Consider the following 25,990-nt stretch of genomic DNA (forward strand, 5'->3'; position numbering starts at 1 on the left):
GAAGTCATTTATTTAAGAAACTTAAGCGCTTTGAAAGTGACCAGTCGAGAAACTCATCATGGGGCTCATGTATCTAAATTTGGTGCTCGGATTGAGCCGAAGTCTCTAAGCAAGAAATGTTTATGCAACTCACGTCTCTGAGACGAGCTGGTCGCCGCTGCTCAAAATACCAGTATAGAGAAGCAAAAGCTGTAGCGCGCCATCGATAGCTGACACCTCAACTCATAAGTGTCGCCGCCATGAGCTAACCTCAGAGAAGTATCTACGAAGAATATCCCAGTTTTGAAGCACAGATTCTCCACTCGTGCAATTAAAAACCTCTTCGGATGAAGGAAGGCAGATTGGAGGGAGAGCATGGCTATCGCTTCCAATTCTTAGTACTGGGGAACTGGGAAGCAGTCGCAGTAATTTGTTAATCTCTTTTTTTTCTTAGTAACTGCATGAATTTATTCTTACTTCATCTCTGTGTACCGCAGGAGACTGGCTCACTTCGTTTCAGAAGTGCTGAAAGATAGATCTGAACAACGCAATTCGCATTTCTTAAAACCATGAATAAATCAAACTACTCAAAATCGATGGCATCTAATTTTCAGTGTGATGGTAACCAGACTTGTGCCCCGTATAAAACATGTATTTTAAAATGTTCCTATTTATTTTGTACACAATATTTTCACAACGGAGCTTCTCTTTTTGGCATCCAGGCATGCCTGCGCAGAGAGCAAGATGGCGGCGAAGAGGTTCAAGGCTCCGCATAGTCGGTAAAGGTTGTCGTATGAGCCACTCGTGTCACGGAAAGCACCTGTAAAGAAGTCATAAAATATTAAACAACAGCACAGGTTGGTAGCCGAGAAATGGAAGCAGTAGTGAACGGCATGAAAACGACACTGAATGTCTACCTGTCTAGGTTTCTACATCTAAGTTTGACGGAAACCCAGCATTCATAAGCTGCCTACGAAACCTTGTCGAAGGAGGCTCGGTATTTTTATGTCTTCCATTAACCGGTTCACCTTTACCTCTAGGCAATGAAAAAAAGCACAGATGTCCTGGCGTTTAAAAACTCGACATTCACCAAGACTACAAGGCACTGCAGTTTGTACCTGCCCTAATACGTGATCTTTTGCGAACAATCAATTATTTCATAGCCAGTTTTGTGCTAGCAGTGCCCTATTCTTTCATCTATAGGCCACTGTCACATGAACGGTTTGTGCGAGAAAAAAATACAGAATTCTTTCATTTCTGTTGGTCCTGTAAAAGGCAGCGGTATTATTTTGCTTTAAAACCAGCTTAGTGAGATGCATTTATACTTCGCGGTTCCTTTCAACCCGTCCCGTAAAGCTGCCACTAATTCATATTAAGTTGTCCTGATTCTTTCCTCTTTTATTCCGTTTCAGAAAACTATGAAGCAGTTCTCAAATGTAGAACTAGCCGGGCAGCACGCTGTCGTTATAGGCGCGCCGAATAAGCCCTGTGCTAAACGGAGCATCCCCTTTGCAGGCAGAGAGCAAATTGAGCGGCGCTTTGTTTATTACATCGCTATACTTTCGCGCGCTTCATACGGTTGGAACATAGCCGCAGGACTTATCATGGTGCTGCAATGTTTCTCGCTGTTTGGTCGCATGGATAATGTTGGCGACATATGCACATAGCACTAACTGATGACCTGAGAAAATCTGACGAAATTAACAATAATTTCTTAGTGCTGTGTCATAGCAAAATAAAATTTATCGGAAAATGGACTGCAGGCATCCAAGCACTTTGATAACTACACGTTTTCCGCTAAAAGAAGCTGTACGCTTAAACTTCTTAGAACTGGCCGCCTCTTTTCCTTTTCTATGCTGCTGCCGTTGCCCGATCTCCTGCGATCGGAAGTACACGTGCTTCACAGTTCTCTTAAGTAATGATTATGCCCACAAATCACTTTTGGTTCTTTTATTTATTGCCTGCCTTTGGCACATACCATTTAACCAAAAAACACTTAACAAAAAACACAAAACGCTATGCACATACGACAATACCGTGGTCAGTCAGCACGAGTCGGCTTCGATAGATTAAAATTCCTGCAACATACACAATGGCTCTAGTCTTGAGATCCATCCGAAGGTTCCGCAGCGGCTTTCTGGATGGCTAGAAACCAGTCCATTCTATCTCAAAAGTAAATTCAGGCAGGTCATCCATCTGTATCACAATGATAGCTTGTCATTCATGAGCGCCATATACAGTGGAGGCCGAAGAGTATTATGAGATTAAATGGGAACCCATCCTCATTATCAGTGCTTAAATAACTGGGCATGCGGTAACAACTGCGAAATCTTCGTAGGTCTCTGCAGATATTTACGATAAAAATGCTATCATCAAGAAGGGCGACAAGCGACGGCAATACAAGAGAAAGCACCGCCTTGGAGCTGACTTCGATTTCGGGAGACAATAGTTGTCTAATGTAGACATGCTATTTGTTACCCACTGTCGCATAATCGTGAAAGAAGTTCTTTCGGGCCGGCATTATTAGCAAAGCATCCTGCAGAACTCTTCACTTACCTACATGAAGCCCGAAGTTAAAGTATGCGCTAATTAATGCCCAAAACCACAAACGTCATTCTACACTGTAAGGAACAATTATCATACATAGGAGCAAAAAGGAAATAAGCTGCCCTTTAGCGCGTTTAATTTTAGGCGCAGGTTATTCTGCCCAATCTCTGAGGTAGATTTGCATCGCTAAAATTATCAAACACTGACTATTGGCAACTGAAACAAAATGTTTATTCAACTCACGCTAAGTTCAAGTACTTACGGTGATTTTAGCAGGGATTTAAATCTCCTCGAAATTCTAACCTCAGCACCTCTGGTGCCCCTTTTAAATGTCTCCTCCATTGCTGACTGCATCAAATTATTATGCCTGTTGCTGGGAATATGTCTCTGCTGCCAAGCGAGGCATTATGCAGATTTAATGATCCTTGCTTACGCCGGGGCATGAACAGCACAACCTGCACCTAAAAGAGAGTGCGATAGAAAATAGCTTATTCCCTTTTTATTCCTAGGTAGACCGATTCGTGCTTGGAGAGTACATGACTTGTAACTTGTCGCTTTATTCGCCTGTTCTTCTTACGTGCTTAAATGGACACTATTTCATATTTCAAAGGACTGAATAGACGTTCTTCGGCAAATGATTGACTTTTTAAACAGGTGCAAAATGTGAAGCGGCAGCATTAAAACAACGTTTAATTAGAATTCTCTAATGGTTACTCACCCACAATAGAAGGTTCGCAGAAAAGCAGCGGAACTGTGGCAAGGCCCATGAGACCCCAGGACGCTGCGACGCTTTCCACCCCTAGAGAGTCCGCTACAAGAACGGGCTTGAAGGCGTTTAAGTAACCCTGTTGGATTCCAGCCACGAAGGTAATGACGCCAACAGCCCACATGCCGCCAACATGCGGCATCAGCCAGAAAGCGAGAGAGAGCAGAGCCAGGCTAAGCGCTGCTATTGGGCTGCGGCTATGTGCCACCTTGTCGGCTATAATAGGAATCACAAGGCGTCCGAGAAACCCGCCCAAGCATTGAAATGTCACAAGTTGTGCTCCGGTGGCAAGCGGGACACCTTTGTCCCTGGCGTAGTCGACAATAGTAGAGGTGAACAGCGGTAGTGTGAAATCCGCAGAAACCATTGCCACTAAAAGAACATAAAAACATGGCGATCTCAAGACCCTTGCAACTTGTGACACAATGCCTCCAGCGGCGACACTTCGCTGCAGACTGACTGGTTGCTCTCCCGAACACTCCTGAGGCTTAGGCGCGAGCTTAGGCGCGAGCTCTGCTGTCACTGGGGTTCCCAAGACGTCGGCGCTTCTCCTTGTATTGTCACTGGTTTGTTCAAGCACATTTTGACGTGCACAATGAGGTGGCTTGATGTCATTGCGACAACCGTTGGACGCAGGATTTCGTTCTGTAGTTCCGTACACAGTGCCGTTCCCTTCTTTGACTAGTTGGCCGCGAGCACTCCGGACTCTTCGTGAAAGGCACGTCGTGGGACGGGCGTACCGCAGTAGCAGTGACAGAGGAATCAGGTTGAGGGCCATGCCTCCAGTCAAAATAAGGGTGCCTTCTAGACCGTACTTCAGCGCCAAGTATGACAGCAGCGAAGGGCCAACAATGCCTGACAGCGAGACTCCCAGAAACTTCAAGCCTGTCGCGGCACCTCGATATTTGTCGAAGTACGCCACGATGTGCACGGAGGTTCCGATCACAATGATACCGAACGATGCTCCTGTTTGGAATAAATAAAGAGAATGTAAGAACCTGGTATGTTTCACGGAATGCCATTTACGGTTTTTCTCTTATTCCTAGGCGTGTTATTGGCCTCCATCTGACAAAACCCACTATGTGCAGAGTAGCTTTTCATTGTTTGTGCTTCTGAGGATTATAAACTCGAGCCATGTGTGGTTGGCAGATCAGACAAGTTAGTGGTATACAGTTTGCTCGGATGGTTCGCGTCAAATGTCTGTCAATAAATGTAAACAAGAAAGTGCGTCAGAAGCATGAGCTCGGCTGGTTCTAGGAACTTTCGGTATATCTTTTCATTTTCCTTGTCCAGTTCTATTACGCTCACGTACAGTAAAGTCGAAACATGAAGCGCAAGCGGATTTTAGAGCCGCTTCTGACCAGAATCATATTAGACAAAAGCTTTATTCATGGCATGTAGTAAACGTATTTCGTGGCTGTTTTTGTGCTAAGGGAAGATAACTCACATTTCCTCAAAAAGTTACCATGCACTTGCTGTGCCTCTGCACACACTGGGTATACCGCAATAAAGATTGGATACAGGAAATCTTCAAATTAAGAAATTCATGTCCTTAGTGTATTTGGGGTTCTCTGTGTTCTCCGTTGCCTGCCATTTGGTTACTATGGGGGCTTTGGTCGCCTTTCTTTGGTTCGTTAACGTCCGCTGACATTGCACTGTACACAGGCGTCTAGAATTTCGCCTTCATTGAAATTCGACCGCCGCGGCCGGTATAGAACCCATTAGGAACAGCAGCCAAGCGTATAGCCACTGAGGCCGTGCGGGACTAAAATAAATAATATTGCTGAGCTCTGGATAGAAACGTAAGAGCTCCTCACTTTCAGTCCCCATATCCTCAGCTGTAGCGCCACTTTTTGCTAGCTTCCACTGGCAGACCAGGCGATCTAGGTTCGTATTCTGTGCGCTCTACCACTCCCACGAAATCCTGGAAGGTCGCAGACCATGGGAAAAGCCTTTTTTGGTGTGTCTCAAGGGTGAACTTCTTCCACTCAATGTCAGTATGGACCTGTAGCGCTACCACCCGGGCTTGTAGATGGGCTTGTAGCTTGGTCGAAAAACACTTCTCACTCGGTGAGAAGAGATTTTTCGACCAAGCTTACAGTTGCTAGTGCGCTCTTGTCCTGTCCGTTCTCCCTGTGTTTTGCGTGTATTTCTGTGCGCCGTTTTTAGATGGGCCATTACCAACTAGCCAAACTCTCTGCTTTATTGAGCAGTAAGGAAGCCACGTGGTAAGCACGTTGTGTCACAATATTCAATTCACTGTTGTGACGTCTGTTATGTGGTATAGATACTCAGAGCTGTACGATTGACTTATGGCGCATTCTACTGACAGAGCAGCAGCAGCAGAGGCAACTAGCAGTGAGGGGCAGAGCAGTAGCATAGTTAGAGTAAAACTGAGTCCTCTTCCATTGAAACATTCCTTGCTCTCCTAGAGCAGCCTCGAGGGGGCAAAGGTGTATCACGTGAACGGGTCGTTTACCTTCCCAGCATCCTGTGCGGTGAGCGCGCTTGCAAAGTGCGGCCAGCGCGGCGGTCAGAGTAGACGCGTTTGACGCTCCCTGCCACGACAAGGCAAAACCGCGCATATTGGTGCAAAAATAACCTTTTTAGGCGTTACACATTGTAACGCATTCGCGACACGGTTGGAACGTTGTCGCTGCAGCTGTCAGCAAGTGTCACTTCTATTGTCGTCCTACGTCTCAGGTACTTCCGCGATTCGACGAGGCTAGATTCGCAGCCGCCATTTTGCGCTCACTCAACGGCAGAGGCTGAACATCCGATGCCGAGTCATTCGTGTCTTCACTTCTTTGAGCGGTAACAAACTCCCGCTATTTACCACAAGAACTTCGAGAAATAATAAACACCGTTTGCAGCGTGCAACCGCTGCAATCTTTTCGTTCTTTTTGTAGCCTAAACATTTATTTCGAAAACTTAGTCTGGGACGAAGCAGCTTTCTGCTTAGCCGAAAGGCCCACGGGAAGTAGCAGCTATGGTGTACTTTGTGCCCCTTAGCGCCACTTTTCTAGAAATAATTGCAGTCAAAGTCAGAATATGAGTGAGGACTCACAGATCAACTACGGCTATTTTTTGCGTCACCGTGCGGAACGTAGGCAGCCATTTTTCTTTGAATCAGATAAAGCGATACCTATGCCCCTGCGCGCAACTCACTCTAGTTCCACGTTTTTTGAGGGGTGCCTTCATGGGGGGGGTGCCTTCCCTTCACGGGTGCCCGTCCGTTCATGGCGGTAAAAAGCCGTGTTCGGTGATCAATATTAAGGCACAGTAAAAATGATCACGTGAAATAAGATGCCGTTTGGGATATCTCACTGAAGGGTGCAGGTCAACAGTGAAGCACCTCGGGTCCATGCTGCTTTACTGAGCAATGCCAGCGGCGATGACCACGCAATGCTGCAGCGATTCTCCATGCCTAGGGACTCGACGGATGCGCTTTCGAGCGTGGATTAGCACACCAGCGCTATGATGCAACTATCCGTACAATAGGAGCCTCGGTCACTTCTCGGTGCTGTTTTTTTTAATTAAGAGCGGAGACTGCTTGCGTGGTCGGGATGTACGGGAACGCTTTGTCAGTTGCACAAAAACAGGCACATGCCCTCAAGTGACACTGCTTTCTTTTTCCAACGTGGCATTAGTGATCTTACTAATCTGTGACCGCATAAATAATTCGAAGTTAACGGAGGTCATATTTGCCTCTTAATGATGGACGAATTTAGACGCCCATTTATTGGCCATGGGCCAGGAGGATAATTTACTACAAATTTCTACGGTGTTACTAACGCAGTCACGAAGACAAGTGCCAGACCGCTGGTGGTGTGTGACTCTCTTGGTGGGCGATATTCACCGCCGTCAATTTCATGCGAATATTGGAAAATTGTTGCCAATAACCCAATTTAATCTTTCAACTGTAACTGTGATTCCGCTCTTCGAGCCACCTGAAGGAATTTTTCCGAAGGTTTGGTTTTATGGGGTTCCAAGTGCCAAAGCGACTGAGGCTATGAGGACTACGTAGTAGAGGGCTCCGGACAAATTCCCCCACCTGGGCTTCCTAACGTTCACTGATACGTCACAGTACAGGAGCCTCTAGCATTTTTCACCCAAAGAAATGCGACCGCCGCGGCAGAAATTGAACACGTGTGTTTCGGGTCAAAAGCCGACCACCTAACCACTCAGTCACCGCAGTGACTTTCTTTCTGAAGTTTAAATATTTTTTCACTTTACTTTTATTTGCCAGATTAAGCCGAATATTTGTGACGGTCTAACTTATATATACGCAGTTTTTAGAAAGCAGAGTGCATTGCACAATTATATGCACATTTCCACTACACGTGTTCGCAGCACAGACTAAAACTACTTGCCGTACAGGAATCCCAAAGTTACCGACATCCAGGCCATATTCGGAACGAATGCCGATGCGACGACCGCTATTGGACAAATGAAGGCACCTGCCAGGATCGTGCTGTGAATGGACACTCTATGCTGAATGGCTCCGAGTGCGAAACCTGCAAAGAATAAGAATGACGTCATGGAAACGGATAAGACAATGGCGGCTAAAAATCACCACCACTACAGTAGCGCAAAGCACCAAACAACATGTCAATGAATTCTTGGTCAGCAAGCATAGAACTTGGTTGGTGCGGCAACCATAACTTGTTCACACAAGAAGATAGACAAAAAGGGATCATCTTTATTTATCAGTGCAATTCTATCAAACGAAAAGTGTGGATATTACAATTACGTTAACTAAGATACAGTTTCGAAAATCTTCGAAGGACTTATCAGGAACTCTTCCAGAATGCCTCGTCTTTGCCTCGTTGATTTGCCGGCCAACAGTGGAGCACTGGAACTTTTTATTAGTATCATTATTACTAATCAGCCTGAGGGCATGAGGGGCCTAAGCCGGTTTGTTGTTGGTATCGAAAATTTTTTGACGAGTGGGTCAAAACGCTTACTAAATTTTACTCAAAACATTGTCATTAAAAATGATATTTCTCGTGCCCCATAGCTTTCAGTCACAAAACTTTTACAGTCATATTTGCAATGAGCCTCCTCTATCGGTAACAAGCATCCTAAGTGTTTATGTTGTTCCTCGCATTACCTGCTGTTACAGTTCTATAACAGATCGCACGCCCTTTTCTGCCATTCCACGAAAGCCGACAACCGGTCTTTTTTACACTGTAGAAAAAAATCACCTTTATTTATTTTTTCTCCTACACTATAGGGACAGTACTGGTTAAGCCAGATTTTGAAACTCACAGATGCCACTGACACCGACACTAATTTTGTGAATGGTGACCATAATATCTAATGAGAAGACGCATTTTATGTTTCTAGCATGCACCTAAGGCCGTGACCGAACGCACAGCCCCCGTCAAAAGTATACAGCCCAAGGGGTTTGCTTCTAAGCTGTTTAGCGGGGCCTCCTAGCACGTCTAACAGTCCAAAGCTTCGGAAAATTAAGGACGCATAGCCGTTCCTCTTTCGAGGGATTACGGTCGCTGAGGATGCATAACGAGGCTGAGCGCTGGCCTCACAAGCAAACCCCTTGGGCTGTATACTTTTGACGGGGGGTGTACACATCGTTTATGAGCAGATAGTGTGCGCAAAGTTATACGGATCACTAAAGTTACTTGAAGGCGTTTTGGCAGTACAACTTAACTCTGCAATATGAAAATGATGAGAGCCGTGAGTGTTGTCCTCCGAGCATAGCGTTCTCCGAACGATTAAAGCACTACTCACTAGCATGTTTAGAGAAAAAAAAAAGATTTTATTAAAAGCTCGTGGCCTTTATTTAACCTTTAATCCGCACAGACCTCGTCTGTGTGGCCTATAGTACACTTCGAAATTTGCTTTCTTTCATTTTAGCTAATGTTTAGCCTTGTGGATTCTACGCAGAGTTCTGGCTATATAGGCTGACCGGGGCGGCGGTCAGACTTGCGATGGAGCGAAGGGTGCTAATAATCATTGACTCCATTTGGAAACTGAACCTAGCAACGTTTAACGCAAGGACCTTATCTGGTGAGGCTAGTTTACCAGTCCTGTTGGAGGAATTAGTGGGTATTAATTGGGACGTCAAATGGCTTAGTGAGGTTAGGAGGACAGATGAGGCGTATACAGTACTAAAGAGTGGGCATGTACTGTGCTACCATGCATTTCCAGACAGAGGAGAACTAGGCGTGGGATTCCACATCATTCAGGCTGGCAACATAGAGAAGTTTTACAGTTATAACAAGAGGGTGGAAGCTATCGTAATTAGGTTTAATAAGAGCTATAAGCTCAAGGTGGTGCAGGATTATGCGCCAACATTAAGCCATGATGACCAGATCGTTGAAACCTTCTATGAAGTCGTGGAATCGGCGGTGACCAAAGTAAAATCACAGTACACTGTACTGATACGCGACTTCAATGCGAAGGTAGGCAAAAAGCAAGCTGGAGACGAAGCGGTAGGTGACTATGACATAGGTTCTACGAACAGCAGGGGAGAGTTATAAGTATATTTCGCAAATAGAAATAATTTACAGATCATTAACACCTTCTTCCGCAAACGAACCACAGAAAGTAGACGTGGAAGAGCCCTAATGGTGAGACTAAAAATGAAATAGGCTTCATACTGTGCGCTGACCCTGGCATCGTAGAGGATGTGGATGTCCTCGGAAAGGTCCGTTGTAGCGACCACAGAATTGTAAGGTCTCGTATTAGCTTAGATTTGAAAAATCAACGGAAGAAATTAGTGAAGCGGAAGTCTATTAAGGAGTGAGCATTAAGAAGGAAAGTAGAGGAATTCAGGATTTTGCTGAAGAACAGATTTTCCGCTTTAACTGAAGTCGACGACCGTAATGTTGAAACATTGAATGTTCGTGTCACAGATATCATTACGGAGAGTGCCGTAAAGTAGGCGGTAGGGTGGTTCTACAGGATACCGGGAAGCTATATCAGGAGACAAAAGATCTGATTAAGAAAGGACAAACCATGAAGACGTCTAACTAGATAAACAGAATAGAACTCGTAGAGCTGTCGAAGTTAATAAATAAAAGCAAGGTAGACGACATCAGGAAGTTTAACATGGAGAAAATCGAGCATGCTCTAAAGAGCGGAGGTAGCCTAAAAGTAGTAAAGGGAGAACTAGGCATAGGTAAAAACCAGATGTATGCGATAAGAGACAAAGAGGTCAATGTCATTAGCAATATGGTTAATATAGATAAAGTAGCCGCAGAGTTTTACACAAATCTAGACAGTAGGGATTGCAATCAGAATGTTACTGAGAGAAGCAGTAGGGCACAGCACTGGGACATCCCGCCAGTAACGAACGAGGAAGTAAAGAAAGCCTTAGGGGCAATTCAAAAGCAAAAAGCACTTGATGAGGATCAGATAACAGCAGATTTGTTGAAGGGTGGAGGAGAGATTGTGTTCGAAAATCTAGCCACCCTGTATATGCAATCCCTTGTGACCTCGAGCGTACCAAGAGCTTGGAAAAACGCTAACATTATCTTAATTCATAGTAAAGGAGACGTCAAGGACCTGAAGAATTACAGACCGATCAGCTTATTGTCTGTCGCCTACTAGGTATTCACTAAGGTAATCGGTAATAGGGTCAGGACAACCTCACACTTCAATGAACCAAATGATCCAGCAGGCTTTCATAACGAATACTCGCCAATAGACCATATTCACGCTATCATTAAGGTGATAGAGAAATGCGCAGAATATAACCACCCCTATATATAGCGTTCATTTATTACGAGAAAGCATTCTACTCAGTAGAAACCTCCGCAGTCATTCAGGCATTCGGAATCGGGATGGAGAAGAGAGTTATATAAAAATATAGGAAGATATTTATAATGATTGCACAGCTACGATTGTTCGCCATTAAATGAGAAATGAAATTCCAATAAGGAAAGATGTCCGGCAGGGAGACACGATCTCGCCTATGCTATTCACTGCATGTTTACAGGAGGTATTCCGGGACATGAAATGGGAACAGTTGGGAATAATAGTTGGTGGAAAATACCGATGTAATCTGCGATTCGTTGATTGCATTGCCTGGCTAGGTCACTCAGGACATGAACTGCAAAGCATGATCAATGAATTAGACAGGCAGAGCAGAACGATGGGGCTAAAAATTAACATGCAGAAAACCAAAGTAATGTTCAACAGCCTAGCAAGGGAACAGCAGTTCGCAGTTGGTAGCCAGGTGCTGGAAGTAGTAAGAGAATATGTCTATTTAGGGCAGGTAGTGACGGCTGATCAAGATCATGAGAGGGAAATAACTAGAAGAATAAGAATTGGGTGGAGCGCATATGGCAGGTTATCTCAGATCATGAATGGCAGTTTACCAATATCCCTCAAGAGGAAAGTATACAGCAGCTTTATCTTACCGGTACTCACCTATGGGGCAGAAACGCGGATGCTAACAAAGAGAATTCAGCTTAAGTTAAGGACAACGCAGCGAGCTATGGAAAGAAAAATGATAGGTGTAGCCTTAAGAGACCGGAAGCGGGTGGAGTGGGTGAGGGAAGAAACGCGGGTTAATGACATCCTAGTTGAAATCAAGAGGAAGAAGAGGGCTTGGGCAGGGCATGTAATGCAAATGCAAGGTAACCGCTGGTCCTTGAGGGTAACGGAGTGGATCCAAGAGAAGGCAAACATAGCGGGGGGCGACAGAAAGTTATGTGGGTGGATGAGATTAAGAAGTTTGCGGGAATACGGTGGCCGCAACTGGCGAAGGACAGGCTTAATTGGAAAGACGTGGGAGATTCATTTGCCCAGCAGGGCGGGGGGGGGGGGGGGTAGTCAGGCTGATGATGATGGTGATGATGAGGTTGTGACAAAAAGTATTAAAGTACGGCACATTTACCCATTAAATTTGTCGTCGCCACATCCACAATCTTGGGCCACGAAGCAGTGCTTCTTGGTACGCCGAAATGGTCCATGAAGAGGACGAACAACAGACCGCTGTTGGTCTGTGGAATGGACACGAGGAGACTCATACATGCCGCGATGAACGGAACCGTCCAGCAGCTGTCCACAAACCGGGCAGAAGGGTGCAGACCCGTTCTGGAGGGCGCGATCACAGGTGTAACCATCCTTGCCTTTATCACATGAAAAAAAGTCACGAAAAAAATGATCATATTGTGCGCTCCCCGCATGCCCCGATGAAAATATTAAGCAATGTCTTCAAAACGATTTCAGGGTTCCAATGAAGTGCGCACAGATACTTCGACTTATGATGTCTTCCTTTTTGGCTCGGCGTCCAAAACCTTTGTCCACTGCCGTGGTTTTTGACAGCACTAGAATTTCCACAAAATTCAATGACAGTCGATATCTGCCCCGTGCACCATGTTCAGAAATTGCGCGTCTTCATGTTATTGCTAAAACGCACCATTTGTAGCAACTTTCCATGGAGGATCCTGTTTTTCTGCGAGCGTTCAGCAACCAAAACCATTGCTTGTTTTTTTTTTTCAGAAAAATGTGTCTTTGACCACACCTAGAGTAGAAGAGAACGCCTTGTGTCATGGTGCTCTTTGGTCGCTGATGCCCTTACGCTATAATAATTGATCATCATCATGAAGTTTCCTCGCTTCACCGCACCATTTCTCTGTTTTTCTGCGGCAATCCTTGCTGTTTCATTCAGTCGCGCTGACTTAACGTGCGATTTGGTTCTCTTTGTTGCTCGTGAACACGATCTTTTTAATGTATCTATAGGTCCAACTGAGCAGAGTTGGCTTCATTGTCATAATGTGTTGTACGCGTAGCTGTTCATGCTCACAGTAAAGCGTGCGTTGCAGAGCTTCGCAAGACTTTCTGTACGGCCTCTGCATTTCATTTTCTGCCATTTTATTTACTGCTTTGCGATGGGCGCCTTTGAAAAAATAAAGTTCTTCATGGCTCCGGTCCTGCTCGGGCATCTCCGGAGCTTTCCTCATGTTTTCTGCCCTAAATTCACCACTAACTTTTTTTCCTGTGCCACTATCAAACTATCCTAGAGAGCTGGACAACGCAGGTTGGGCTTGATTTTAAACTGTAAATTCATTAGATTTGCTGTAGTCGCACCAGAATATCTCAATGTCGCGCTGTGCCCAACATACAGATTCCTGTTAAAATACTATCTTAATAAACCGAGGAGGAAAAATTCATGAGCTCATTCAGGTAGACAGCTTGGAAAAATCTGAAGTGAAGATGTTCGCTCATTTTCTGCCGCTTTCCCCTTTACAAAGGCCCGCTTCGTAAATTTTAGCCATGCTTAGGGGCGCTAAATCTTGTCCACCCTGAATCGAATTGTATTGGAGATGTGGCGGGTCATTGCACATTAATAATAACTTGCCAAGGGGAAGACAAAAAGGCGATTAATTCAATGATGTACACTGGGAACCTCAGTACTGACCCTGGCCGTACAGGAGGCCAAACGCTCGATTAGTTGCGAATTAGCGGCAGGACGCCAAACACCGTGTAGTGGTATCGTATAGCTGCCCAATCAACACAGGCACGGCAGCACCGGTATCAACAAGGCAGTGTACCATGCAATTTAACGATACTCCATACTCAAAGAAAGTGTGCTGCAGATTGTTAGCCTATTTTGAGTCAGACCTTCGGCCTCTGGCGCTCGTTCAGGCGGTAGCGCACTCAGAAAAAGGCAGAATGAGGAAGAGACGATGCCAATTCTTCTGGCACTGTCAGACGTCTTTCTATCTGCATTTTTTATTTGGCAGACAGGCGACGTATTTGACCTTTTGCACACTCGTAGACAAAAGAGGTGAGGAGCAAGGCTAACCGTTATGACACAATTAACTCTGCTTCACCCTATATCAAGTTGCGGTGGTTGCCAACACAAATGGAAAACTTTCTCCTTCATGCTCATGAGCTTACACGATATTTGTTCTTTACATTCTAAGCACAATAAAGGTTACACACACTTTCGTACGGACGTGAAAGGACTCATCAGCACTTGAAGCGTCAAATGCATGAGCTCACGTATATTCCTCTCGCTTGGAGGAGCAACGATGCAGGCCGTAGTTCTCAGGAGGCGCTAGTGAAACTTAAGTTTTATAGCTATACCTCCAGGATCCCCGAGTCGACTAGGCTATGTTTTACTCTTATTCGTTGATAAAAGCCACCTTTATCAAATACAACAAAGTAACGTGCTGGTATGGTCCTGAAGACAAGCTTTTTTCATTGGTATCGCTTAAAGCACTGCTGCATCAGTGAGCTCTTTCGAACAGGCGTTTCAGCTAAACAGGTTTTCTACCGTTCATTAAAATAATATAAATGACAGCGATTAGCAAGATATCTCTTGCCACATAGACACTTTTAGCACATTTATTGTTTGTTGTTTTTTTTCAGCCTTTAACGAAGATTGTTCAACTTCGAACCTCCGTTAGTACTCTGCCACTAACAACTGAAATGAAGCGTATATGTGAGGAACAAGAGAGTAGGCTTCCCTCTAGCGCATTCTCTTTTAGGGGCAGGGTATGCTACCCAAGTGCCGAGATAGATTTTTATTGTTAAATATATGGGTTACTAATTCCTGGTAACTGAGGCATATTTCCTCCGCAATGCGTCGCATCTTGATATAGTTATCGATGGGAGGACTCTTTCAATGGCACCAGAGGCCTTAATGTATGCAAGTAAAAGAGATCGATACCTCCGTTATGATCTTCGAAACTGCTCGATTTACTAAACATGGCATGCTTTGAAGAGGTAATTCGTTTCCTCTGCCAACATAAGTATTCCGTATTTTTACTAGTAGAAATCCACCCCAGGGCGTGGGCGGAATACCCTGATACTAAGAGAGAGTGCGCTAGGCCGGAGGCTACTCCTTTTGTAGCGTGAGCTCCACTGGCCGAGGTTGAGCAGCTTCTCGTGGCTCCTGGAGAGCCGCGCTGGGCATGCGCGAGGAGCGACTGACGTCACAGCTGCGTAGCTGGTGCTCCGGAGCCGAAAAGAAGATGGTGAGGAACGACAGCCAGGCTAAAGCCATGGAGAAGGAAAGCAAAGCCGGTGCAGAGCGAAAAAGTTGAATTCTTCGGATCCCGAAGTATTTGCCTGGCAGATAGCGGTTAACCAGAGGAAGAACGAACAGGCTAAGGCCAAGCGCGCAGCGGAGACGCCAGAGCAAAGAGAGGAACGCCTAGTAAAGCTACGTCGCCAGGAGGCTTAGCGGCGTGCCGGGGACTCTCAGCAGCAGCCTCAAGATGTCAAGACTCACCGATCGACAGACTATACGGTTCAACTAAATGAAAGGGCCAGTGCGACTCGTGCCTTTCAGGCCGACTTTGTGAACAATCCGTTTCGGTATGTGTGCGACGCGTGTGAAAGACTGTAACACTTAAAAGGCTTGACGGCGCCGAGACAGCAGAGCAACGCGTGGAACGCCTAGCAAAGGAGCGTCGCCGAGATGTGGAAACCTCGCCCTCACCTCAAGCTACGCATATCCTGGCATAGCAGAGCTAAGCTTCAAGACGATGTAAAGACTCGTCGATGGACGGAATTTACGGTGAAACTCAGTGAAAGTGCCTGTTTGACTCGGGCCTTTCAGGCCGACTTTTTGAACACTTCGGTTTGGTATGTGTGCGACGTGTGTGAAAGGCAATGGCACTTAATAGACTACACGCCGCGGAGACGCCAGAGAAACGAGAGGAACGTCTAGCAAAGCGGCGTCGCCGAGATGTGGACACCTCGCCCTCACCTCACGCTACGTATATCCTGGCACAGCAGAGCTAAGCCACTGCCATTTTTTTTTACTCACTAGGCTAATCAGTGTTTACAGTGCAAACATGACACCTGGGAAATAACTATTCGCCTTTCCAAAGTACACGGAGCTACTACCTTGTAGCACATGTAGAAGGCAGAGGGGAACGGTAAATACTGCAGTAACAAAAGGACATGTTAAACAGATTAAAGTTTATTCGTATATAGTCCAATGCTCAGGGACCGGATCGCATGAACAACATTAGGTTTAAAGAAATTTGCCAAGCTGCTTAAGGCAGTGATCATTTTAACGGCTGCCTCGGTGGCTCAGTGGTTATGGTGCTCGGCTGCTGACCCGACCGACGCGGGTTCAATCACGGCCGCGGCGGTTGAATTTCTTTGGAGGAGAAATTCTAGAGGCCCGTGTACTCACGTGCGATGTCACTGCACGTTAAAGAACCCCAGGTGGTCGAAATTTCCAGAGCCCTCCACTACGGCGTCTCTTATAGCCTTAGTCGCTATGGGACGTTAAACCCCATAAACAAACAAACAAACGTTTCAACGGCAGCATGCCTTTATTTCAGTAATGAAGTTTTAACGAAAGCAGCTGCACCGACATTACAAGCTAAAGAAATTGGAGCTTAAGGAAACCGTTGCAGCCGAAATTATTTAAGCCCTTTCATATATAGTACGCTATATTGCACACAAAAAGGTTCAGAAATCACGCGGGAATTACTTAACCAAGTACTAGCTTTTACTAGCCTTTTTACTGGCGATTGCCGCGCTTTGTGGAAGTATCGCTGATGCAGTGCCAAGTATCTGTATCGGAATTTAATATTGGTTCGGGACTTTGTATCGGCATCGAAAATAAAATTTTTGATGAGAACTGGTGTCGATGTCGTAGATACTTATTCCAAGTATAGTGCTGGGAACGTATAGTGCGACATTGTACCCCTCCCCGTATCCTTTCCTAACTACCCCTCAGCTCTTTCATTTCATTTCTACCTGCTGCCTTCTGTCCCTTTATTTCCGCTGTTCCACCTCAGGCGCTTCCCGTAGCGATGGCCGATGCCGGGGCTAGCAAAATTGTTTTCCTTCCTGTTATTGCTAATTTAAGAAAAACACTACTAGTAGTAAGTATAGTGCCGAGTCCTGCTAAAAGATACCACCCTGAATTAGTCAAATGGTCTCCCCTGGTTTTACCATAAAGTTCTTACAGAGTTTATGACATGATTTATGGGGTTTAATGTCCCAGTGCAACTGAGGCTGTGAGGGACGCCGCATTGCAGGCCTGCGGTTAGTTTAGACCTCCTGAGGTTTTTCTAACGTGCACTGACATCCCACTGTACACGACTCTAGCATTTCGCCTCCATTGAAATGCGGCTGCCATGCCAGCGATTGAACGTGCTTCTTTCACGATAACAGCCCAACCCCTTAACCACTGAGCTGATTTGGCGGCTTAAGGCCTTGTATGGTGGTAAACTTATTTCAGAGAGCCTACATTAAAAACGTCCCTGTTTGCATGAAAAAATTCCTTCAGTAGCTTGTACCAACGCCTTGAACGAAACAATAAACGTTGCCATTCCACAAGGTAACACCTCACTGGGTGCAAACAAATCACTTATTGCTTTTTTTAAGTAATTAGGTTAATCCTCGTCATTGAATGCGCTTGACAAGTGGAATCTTCTCTTGGCCCATCTCAGCCGCACTTCATTTCGACCTTGTGAAGTTTTTTTGTCTAGAAAGTAGCGAAGAAACTTTTAAAAAACTTTTCACAGTTCTACTCGCGCAAGAGCAACGCCTGTTTCGAAAGTGTTTGCCTCCTTGTAATCGTCCGAGCTTCTTTTTGCCTTTGTGAGGTATCGCCCAATCATGATGCCAACTCGGGTCATACTTGGTATCTAGGGAGTAAGCGCATTCGTCGCTGTAGCAAATTTTTTAACTGGCTGTGATTAGTTTGACTGGAAACCAGGACTTCATAACATTCCAACCACCGTGCTTCCCTTGCTTACCCGGTTACCCCCATGCTTACCCGCTGTGGTTACGTTCAACCGGTAAATAAATTTTCTCTAGGTGCAAACAAATGAAGTTCCTACAGCTCTAAGGTAGAGTGCATCTCCAAACGTAATTTGTTTTTGTAAGCCTGTCACTAGTACATCAAGCCGCGCGCCAGCACGCACAATTGCATACACACGCCCCCTCATTAATGCATATTTCCACATTTTCACTCCCACAGACGTATGCGCGAGCAAATATCCGCGCACAGATATGAAACACGTGCACGCCCACGAATACATAGATGAAGTGACACCACAAATCCGCGCACAACAAGCGCGCAAAACAACACATTGCAACACGCCACGCACGTGCGCATGCACGTGAACAAACACGCAAAAATACTGCAGCGTGTGTAGAGACCAAGCATCAAGAAGACGCACCGGCGCACTGGTATACGCGTACACACGCATAAACATCCACGCAGAAACACATAAACGTGTGTGCACACGCATAGAGATGCATGCATGTCCAGGTATACGCGCATAACGCACACGCATAGAGATGCATGCATGTCCAGGTATACGCGCATACAAGCATAAACGTCCTGGCATATAAACAGCGGCATGTGTGCATAGGCATGCACAGACGTCTAGGCACAGAGGTACACACTCACACAAGCATGAACATGGACGCACGAAAAGAGGAAGGCGTGTACACCCTCATGCACACATGTATGGACACACAGGTGCACGCTCAAATAAGCATAAATATCTCTGCGCATACACTTCAACGTGTGTGCACAGGTTTTAACAGGTGCATGGGGCACAAATATGCCCGCACACAAACATAAACATCCACGAATATACTCCGAAGCTTGAGTGCACACACATACACAGTCGCATAGGGGCAGAGACAAACACTCACACCAGTATAGACATCCTTGTACGAAAAGAGGAACGCGTTTGCACACGAACGCGCAGATGCACAGACACGCAGGTGCTGGAGCAAACACCCATAAATACCCCTGCACATATACAGGGACGTGTGTGCACACGGATGCAAATGGATGGGTGCCCAGGTATACGGGCACACAAGCCCAAATATCCCAACATATACATAGCAGCATATGTGCGCACTCGTGCAGAGACGCATGGGAGCAGAGATACACATACTCGCGCAAAAATAGGATTCTGTGTACACACGCCTGCACAGACGCACGAACACACAGGTGCTCGCGCGCGCAAGCAAACATGCCGGCACACATAGAGGAATGTGTGTGCACAGTCAAGCACAAATGCATGACGCAAAAAATATGCACGCACATATGCATAAACAACCCCACATATACACCGGTGCGTGCGTACATCGATGCACATACGCATAGGCGCAAAGATATACACATACACAAGCATAAATATCCCCCAATAGACATGAACGTGTGGGCACATGAATACACAGATGCATGAGGCACATTAGTACATGCACACATGCATGAAAAACCCCAGAAATGCAACGGAGCGTGTGTACAGGCGCATGCACAGACGCGCAGACGCAGAGATATACACGCACACAAACATATAGAGCCCCGCATATACACAGGAACGTGTGTTCGCAAATTTAAACAGATGCGTGACGCACCATTATGCGTGTACACACACATAGATACCCCCGGACATACACGGGGACCTGCGTACGTACGCATGCAAAGACGCATATGCACAAAAATATGTGACCACACTCATGCAAGCGTTCCCGCACATATAGAGGAACGTGTTTTCACACGAATGCACAGATGCATATAGCAGTAATATAGGCTCTTGCAAGCACGGGCATCCCCACACATGCGCAGTGGCATGTGTAGACACGGATTCACACAGTCATAAGCAAGGGATACACAAATACACGAGCATCTACGCTGATGCCCAGAGTGTGTGTACTCAGGTAGGTACAAACAGGCGCATGGGCTCACATATATACACGCACACTTACATCAACATCAGGCACCTGCGTCGGAGCGTATGTACACTAGACGTGCAAAATTTCATGAAAGTTTGTATGCTGACAAATGTATATTTAAGAAAGTACTGAGTTCTGGAAAAATATGAGAACGCAGCTCATTTAGCTCATTTTGTTACTAACAATTCAGTAAAGCATTATATTTTTTAACCAAAACAAAGATGCTGCAAATAATTTTTCAAGAAACGATGCTGACGTATTGCATACACTGCAATCTACGCTCATCATTGCATCAGTCTTGCTCATCACTATCGGGTGTAAAAATGCTTGCCTGCGGGCATTTTCACACGTTGATATTCAAATGCATGTGCTCAAGATTTTGTACGCGCTCTCCCGCAAGCCTATTGCACAGCTTTCGTTGCGCCTTACCGAATTATGACCGGTTTCTATCACGCAACAAAACTTTAGGGGAATTCGGAATCACCGGCATGCGACTGACGTCAGTGGTTCGTCGCTACAAAGACCTTACCATCATGTCGACAGATTAGAGTGCTTGCTACACCCCGAAGCAGCTAACTGCGACCATCTTTTACTGCGGGTAGAGAGCTGAGACTCTGAATATAATTTTGTTGGGAAATTTTGGCGGTTTTTTTTTTCTGGGCCACGAAAGTGCCAAAGAAAACGTTTTTAGCGCAATTTTTCAAGTTTTCTTACAGGCGCTCACTTCTCTAGTATACACACGCAGGTACACACTCACGTATACACGTATTGGGACACCCATATACACGCACAGATTTATAATTTTCACGTACACACACCAGTTCATGCGCACAAATGCATGCACAGGCGCGTGAGCGAAGGTATACGCATAGATATCACTACATGCAACTGAGCCTGTGCACATACTCATGCACACACGCATGGGAGCTCACATATACGTGCGCACAGGCATAAATATCGCGTAAATACCACGCATGCAGACACATGGAAGCATAGATATTCGCATACACGCATAAACATCAAGTACTATCAGCGTCAAATGAAACGCGAACAAAACACCTGAGACGCGAGCCCAAAAAATCAAGCACATTAGAGGCTGGAGATGAAATACAGGCGTGGGCTATTAACATTTCAGAAGAGCGGTCTTTTCGGCGTCGATGGAAAAATCAACTGCTCCAGTATTTTGCCTCCCTAGTGTAATATCTGCGAGTTTTGCTGTTCGTTTTTCAATTGGCTTGTTCGCGTTTCAATTGCCGCTGATAGTACATGGACTCGTGCGAAAACAGAGTCATGGGCGTATCAGCAAACGCGCACGCACGCACTCACACTGAGAGATGCACACAGACACACATGTGCTCGCAGACGCACTACCAGTTCCCGCTGCCAACCGTCTGCTCACAGTAGCTAAGCTTGCTTGGGTGGCGGTAGAGGCCCCAGTCCCATATTCTTCCACGGGCAGTGGAGGCAAAATTCAAGATGTACCTTTCACCTACTCAGATGGAGGTCTGCAGAAATATCTACGTGAACAAGGCGTCTTCTCAGCAAGGAGTCTAACCTCACACACCCCAGAGGACGGTGGCAAGGTCAAAGAGGTATGTCGTCGCTCTGTAATTTTGGAATTCGCCGAAGATCAACCACTGCCCAACCGAGTTACGCTTAGGTTCTGTAGTTACCCTGTAACTGAATGCGTCGGAGCAGCAGCACAATGTTACAAATTCCAGAGCCATGGCCACATATCAAGGCAATGTACCGGTCCCGTGCGCTTGCAAACAGTGTGCTGGCCCCATTCTTACAAAGAATACACCTCGAGAGAGCACCCTAAATGCGCCAACTTCAGTGGCCCCAACCCTGCTTCATGCGGAGTGTGTTGCAAAAGAAAACTGCTACACTTGCTCGCACGGTGGAGGAAGCACAAGAAACCATTCAAGTGCAATGATAGAAAACCTAACCCCGACGTGGTTTTCATGAACACATCAGATCTTTCCCAGAAGCAGTCACCGCAACGCGAAAAAAAAAAACAGCTGACAACACACACGCAGCTGCGGTCAAAAAGAAGCATAGGAAGGCAAACAGAATCAAACAGATGAACCTTTCCGGGTCTCGATGAAGTGACCAATGATGCCATCGCAAAGCTACCCCACAACCCCCGTCTTCGACTTCTGGAATATTACAATCCTTCTTGTATGACTGGTCAGGTCTCCGCAGGATGGAAGGTGGCGAAATTTTGCCTGTTTTTAAGGCTTCTAAGCAAACGACAAGCTACGTGTTCTTGTTTGTGCCTTATATATGTGCTTATCTACTGATCACAACTGCACTCAGCATCCCTCTTCATGACCTCGAAATGTCTGAACAGGCCACATAGGAGACCAAAATAATGAATAGCTAGGCTCTTGTTGATGTACTATTTAAAAAAAAATTCAGGGGCCACTTTGGCTGTCTAAAGTGTTGCAAGGCGAAAGCGTTTCCAGGCGCATTGTTTTTTTTTTCCTTTTCATACTTCCTATTTGATTTCTTTTTTCATTTTTGTTTCTTTTCTATTTCATTGTTTCTTATTATTTTTTGTTTGTTTTATTCATGAAACCCATTCATTCACTACATGCGCCTTTGGCGGAGTGGTGCCACCTCCGCTTGAAATGCTAAAGGCCCTGGTTCGATTCCCAGACTCGAGAGAGTTAGTTTTTAAGTAATGATGCCGAAACGCGGACGCATTTGCTAACATTCCTTGTTCACGGCAGTATGAGGCATTAAAGGCTGTCGCCTTAAAATTCAAGAGGGTATTTTGTTTACCTAAAGTGCGGTGAGGCAAAAGCCTTAAGCGCGGTTTTGCTGCTTGTGTCACTGATGTGTGGTTAAGATGTTAAGCTTGGCCTCTAAGAGTGGACCGTGACAGCGTCTTGCAACGCTTCCAGGGAGTCCACAGAACGCCATCGCCCGTCCGGCTCTACGCCTTGCTCGTCAGTAAATTGGTTTTTGAGGAAAGGAAATGCGTGTATTTCGCATATCTCGGTGAACACCTGAACCTCGCTGGAACGGGAAGGGAGGAAGATGAAAGTGAACGAAGACACTGTATTCACTACATAAAAAATTGGTAAAATGGTTTTGAGGACAGGAAACGGCGCAGTATATGTCTGACATATCTCGGCGGACACCTGAACCGCGCCATAAGGGAAGGGAGGAAGGTAGGAGTGAAAAAGAAAGAAAGAGGTGCCGTAATGCGGGTCTCCGGAAGAGTTTTTTTTTTCTTTATTTGTTCCTCAGACAGTGTCTAAGAGGAGGCCAAGGCTAAAGGCTAGGAGCCTGACGAGGCCTTGGCCCCTTGTACAAATTTTTGCAGCAACGAACAGAACTCGGGCATAATACTTCAGCCAGTAGCAGGGAAAAAATGTAAACAATTCTTTAAAAGGCAAAATTTTACAGTCCTGTACATCAGTCTGAAACGATCCAAAGTTGTAAGAAAACGCGGATTCTCTAAACATATCCAGGTTTCCATACAAAGGGAACAGGCAATAGGAAACATCAAGTGCGAAACCGGCACTACAAACATCAAAACCAATACACAAGAAAAGCAAAGCCGAGAGTTGAGCGAATTAGATAACGTTCATGACGAAAAGATAGCGCAGAAGGAACATGTGACGTTCCCTTTCCGTTCCTCGTGCTCCCCATCGCGCCATCTCCCCATCATGAACAAAAGGAAAGAAAAATAGGACACCAAAACAATATTGTACCCAATGGCAAGCGTTAGGTACCATATTCCATGTGCAAACCGCGGAACACGTATTGACGATTAAATCGATTTGATGAGGATCTAGTAGAAACACATATCATTAAGTTGTGTATGAAATTGCTGAATTAACCAAGAAGTGTCTGCATTCACATTTAAAAACAGTAAAAGGTTTGTTGAAATCCATGTGCATCCCAAAGCTGTTTAACAGTTTAGTAGACTGAAAAGTTAGCGTTTGGCTACCATAACCAGTTCGTATCATAGACACTCTTCGTTTAGGCTCGCGGATCAGGTATGTACTGCTATATTGTCCTAGATGGATATGTACTTTGTTTCGATGGACCCACTGCAGCAGTTCAAAGTAATAGACCTGGTTTGCTTTTAGCATGTTGTACTTAACAAAAAGCGGCCCGGTCCGTAAGTTGTGCCTATCGCCTTTATAATTCTCACACAAGCGTAGTACGTTCTTTTGTGCAACAAATAATTTATTAGAATTATAGGCTGTCATCGTCCCCGAGACCAATATTCTATAACTTAATCTAGAGTAAAAAAGAGAAGAATATAACACCTGTTTTAAAGACGTGGGTATCAGATTCCTGATCGTGTAGATGCTCCCAGTTATTAGCGCCAAATCAGCTGCTTTTAATTTATTAACATGCGTAGTCCAGGAAAGCTCTTCACTGAACCAAACACCCAAAAATTTTTGTTCTTTTACCTGTTCTATCAGAGTTCCATCATAGGTTACATTTATGGTTGAATAGTCTCTGCTATTTATGGGCTTGAATATAATGTACTTTGTCTTACTTGTATTTAGACTTAATTTGTTATTTAAAAGCCATCCTGATAATTTAAGCAAGTATTCATTAGCAGCTTTTTCCAAGCTTGCTTTGCTTGCTCCAGCGAAGAAGACATTGGTGTCATCCGCATATGTCGGTAATATCATTGATGTACACCAGGAATAAAAACGGTCCTAGAATGGATCCTTGGGGCACACCATACAGAATTCGCATTTTACTGGATGTTATTCCATAAATGTCAACATACTGGTAGCGATCACATAAATAACTTTTAATTAAATTGAGTGCTGTTCCTCATACACCATACATATCAAGCTTTTTTATCAGAATGTCGTGCTGTACAGTGTCAAATGCTTTCTTTAAGTCCAAATATAACCCTAAGGTCAATAGTTTGTGTTCAACGTTTTCCACTATCTTTTCTTTAATATGAATCAAAGCCATTTCCGTTGATTTTCTCTTTTGGAACCCGTATTGGGCAGAGGTAATAATCTGATTCTTTTCAAAAAAAGGACACAAGCCGATCACTTATAGCTCTTTCAAATATCTTCGAAAAAAACTGGGAGGACGGAAATTGGCCGATAGTTATTGATATCTAATGCACAACCACCTTTATACACGGGCGTTACTTTAGCAATTTTTAACGTGCAATTTTTAACGGGACCTTTAACGTGCACTGACATTGCACAGCACATGGGCGCCTCTTGCATTTCGCCTCCATCGAAACGCGGCCGCCGCGGTCGGGTTCGAACCCGGGTACTCCGGCTCGGTAGACGAGCGCCTTACCACTGAGCCACCGCGGCGGGTATTCAGTAGACGCGCCTTTGATCATTCCAAACCATCGGGCTAGCATGGCGGAGTTTTTAGCGTGCTCGTCTCGCACTCCGGAGACCCTGGTTCGGTACCCCAACTCGACCAATTTCCTACTCGGTTTTATTTCTTTATCTGGTCTGACTAGAAAGGCTAATTAGGCTAACTGGCTAATTAAGGAATTAACTAAACTCAGTCCCACTTACGAGGAGCTTCACTATACGATCCCTTTAATTAGTTGAATGGTTACTAGCCAAAGTACAATAGACCCCGTTTGAAATTCGCGTGCTGTGACGTCACGACCATTTCGACCAATCGAAACAAGGTCAGCGTAGCTACGGCGCGACGGCGGCCACCCGAGGTTTGCTTTGGCTGTCGGAGTGTCGCTTTCGCAACTAAAGTGCGCTTTTTATTCACGCGGGCGTTGCAAACAATATAGCCAAACACTTATCTTCGAAGCAAATGTACCTTCAGGTTCCGCAATTTCTACTATTTCTTATGCACTCCAGTGACCTTGAAATACAAGAATAACTGGATTATATTCAATTCAGTGCCTTTTATATTATAGTTATCCGAAGTGTACAAAAGGCTTTTAAATACTGCGTAAACTTGAACCTAGGCGATAAAAAGTGCTAATTTGCCTTATCGTATAGACGCAGCTATCACCTACTCGGAGAAACACTATTTTCCACCATCGATTCCAATTCACTTTTCGATCTT

The 25,990-nt window shown here is 45.2% G+C and overlaps 1 protein-coding gene across 1 annotated transcript in view; it reads right to left on the minus strand.

Annotated features, from left to right (window-relative positions):
* Nucleotides 1–650: 650 nt before the first annotated feature.
* LOC149361798 (monocarboxylate transporter 14-like) overlaps nt 651–25,990 on the minus strand; it is a 28,973-nt gene continuing 3,633 nt past the window's right edge. Inside the window, exons 2-5 of the mRNA XM_089569589.1 lie at nt 12,162–12,396; nt 7,666–7,809; nt 3,245–4,258; nt 651–799 (exon numbers count right to left, since the gene is read on the minus strand). Of these exons, the coding sequence (XP_089425715.1) occupies nt 651–799; nt 3,245–4,258; nt 7,666–7,809; nt 12,162–12,390 (1,536 nt within the window). The 5' untranslated portion in view covers nt 12,391–12,396. The remainder of the gene's footprint in view (nt 800–3,244; nt 4,259–7,665; nt 7,810–12,161; nt 12,397–25,990) is intronic.

Source organism: Amblyomma mixtum, chromosome 2 (assembly GCF_055824585.1).
Source record: "Amblyomma mixtum isolate Tamu chromosome 2, ASM5582458v1, whole genome shotgun sequence".
NCBI lineage: Eukaryota > Metazoa > Arthropoda > Arachnida > Ixodida > Ixodidae > Amblyomma > Amblyomma mixtum.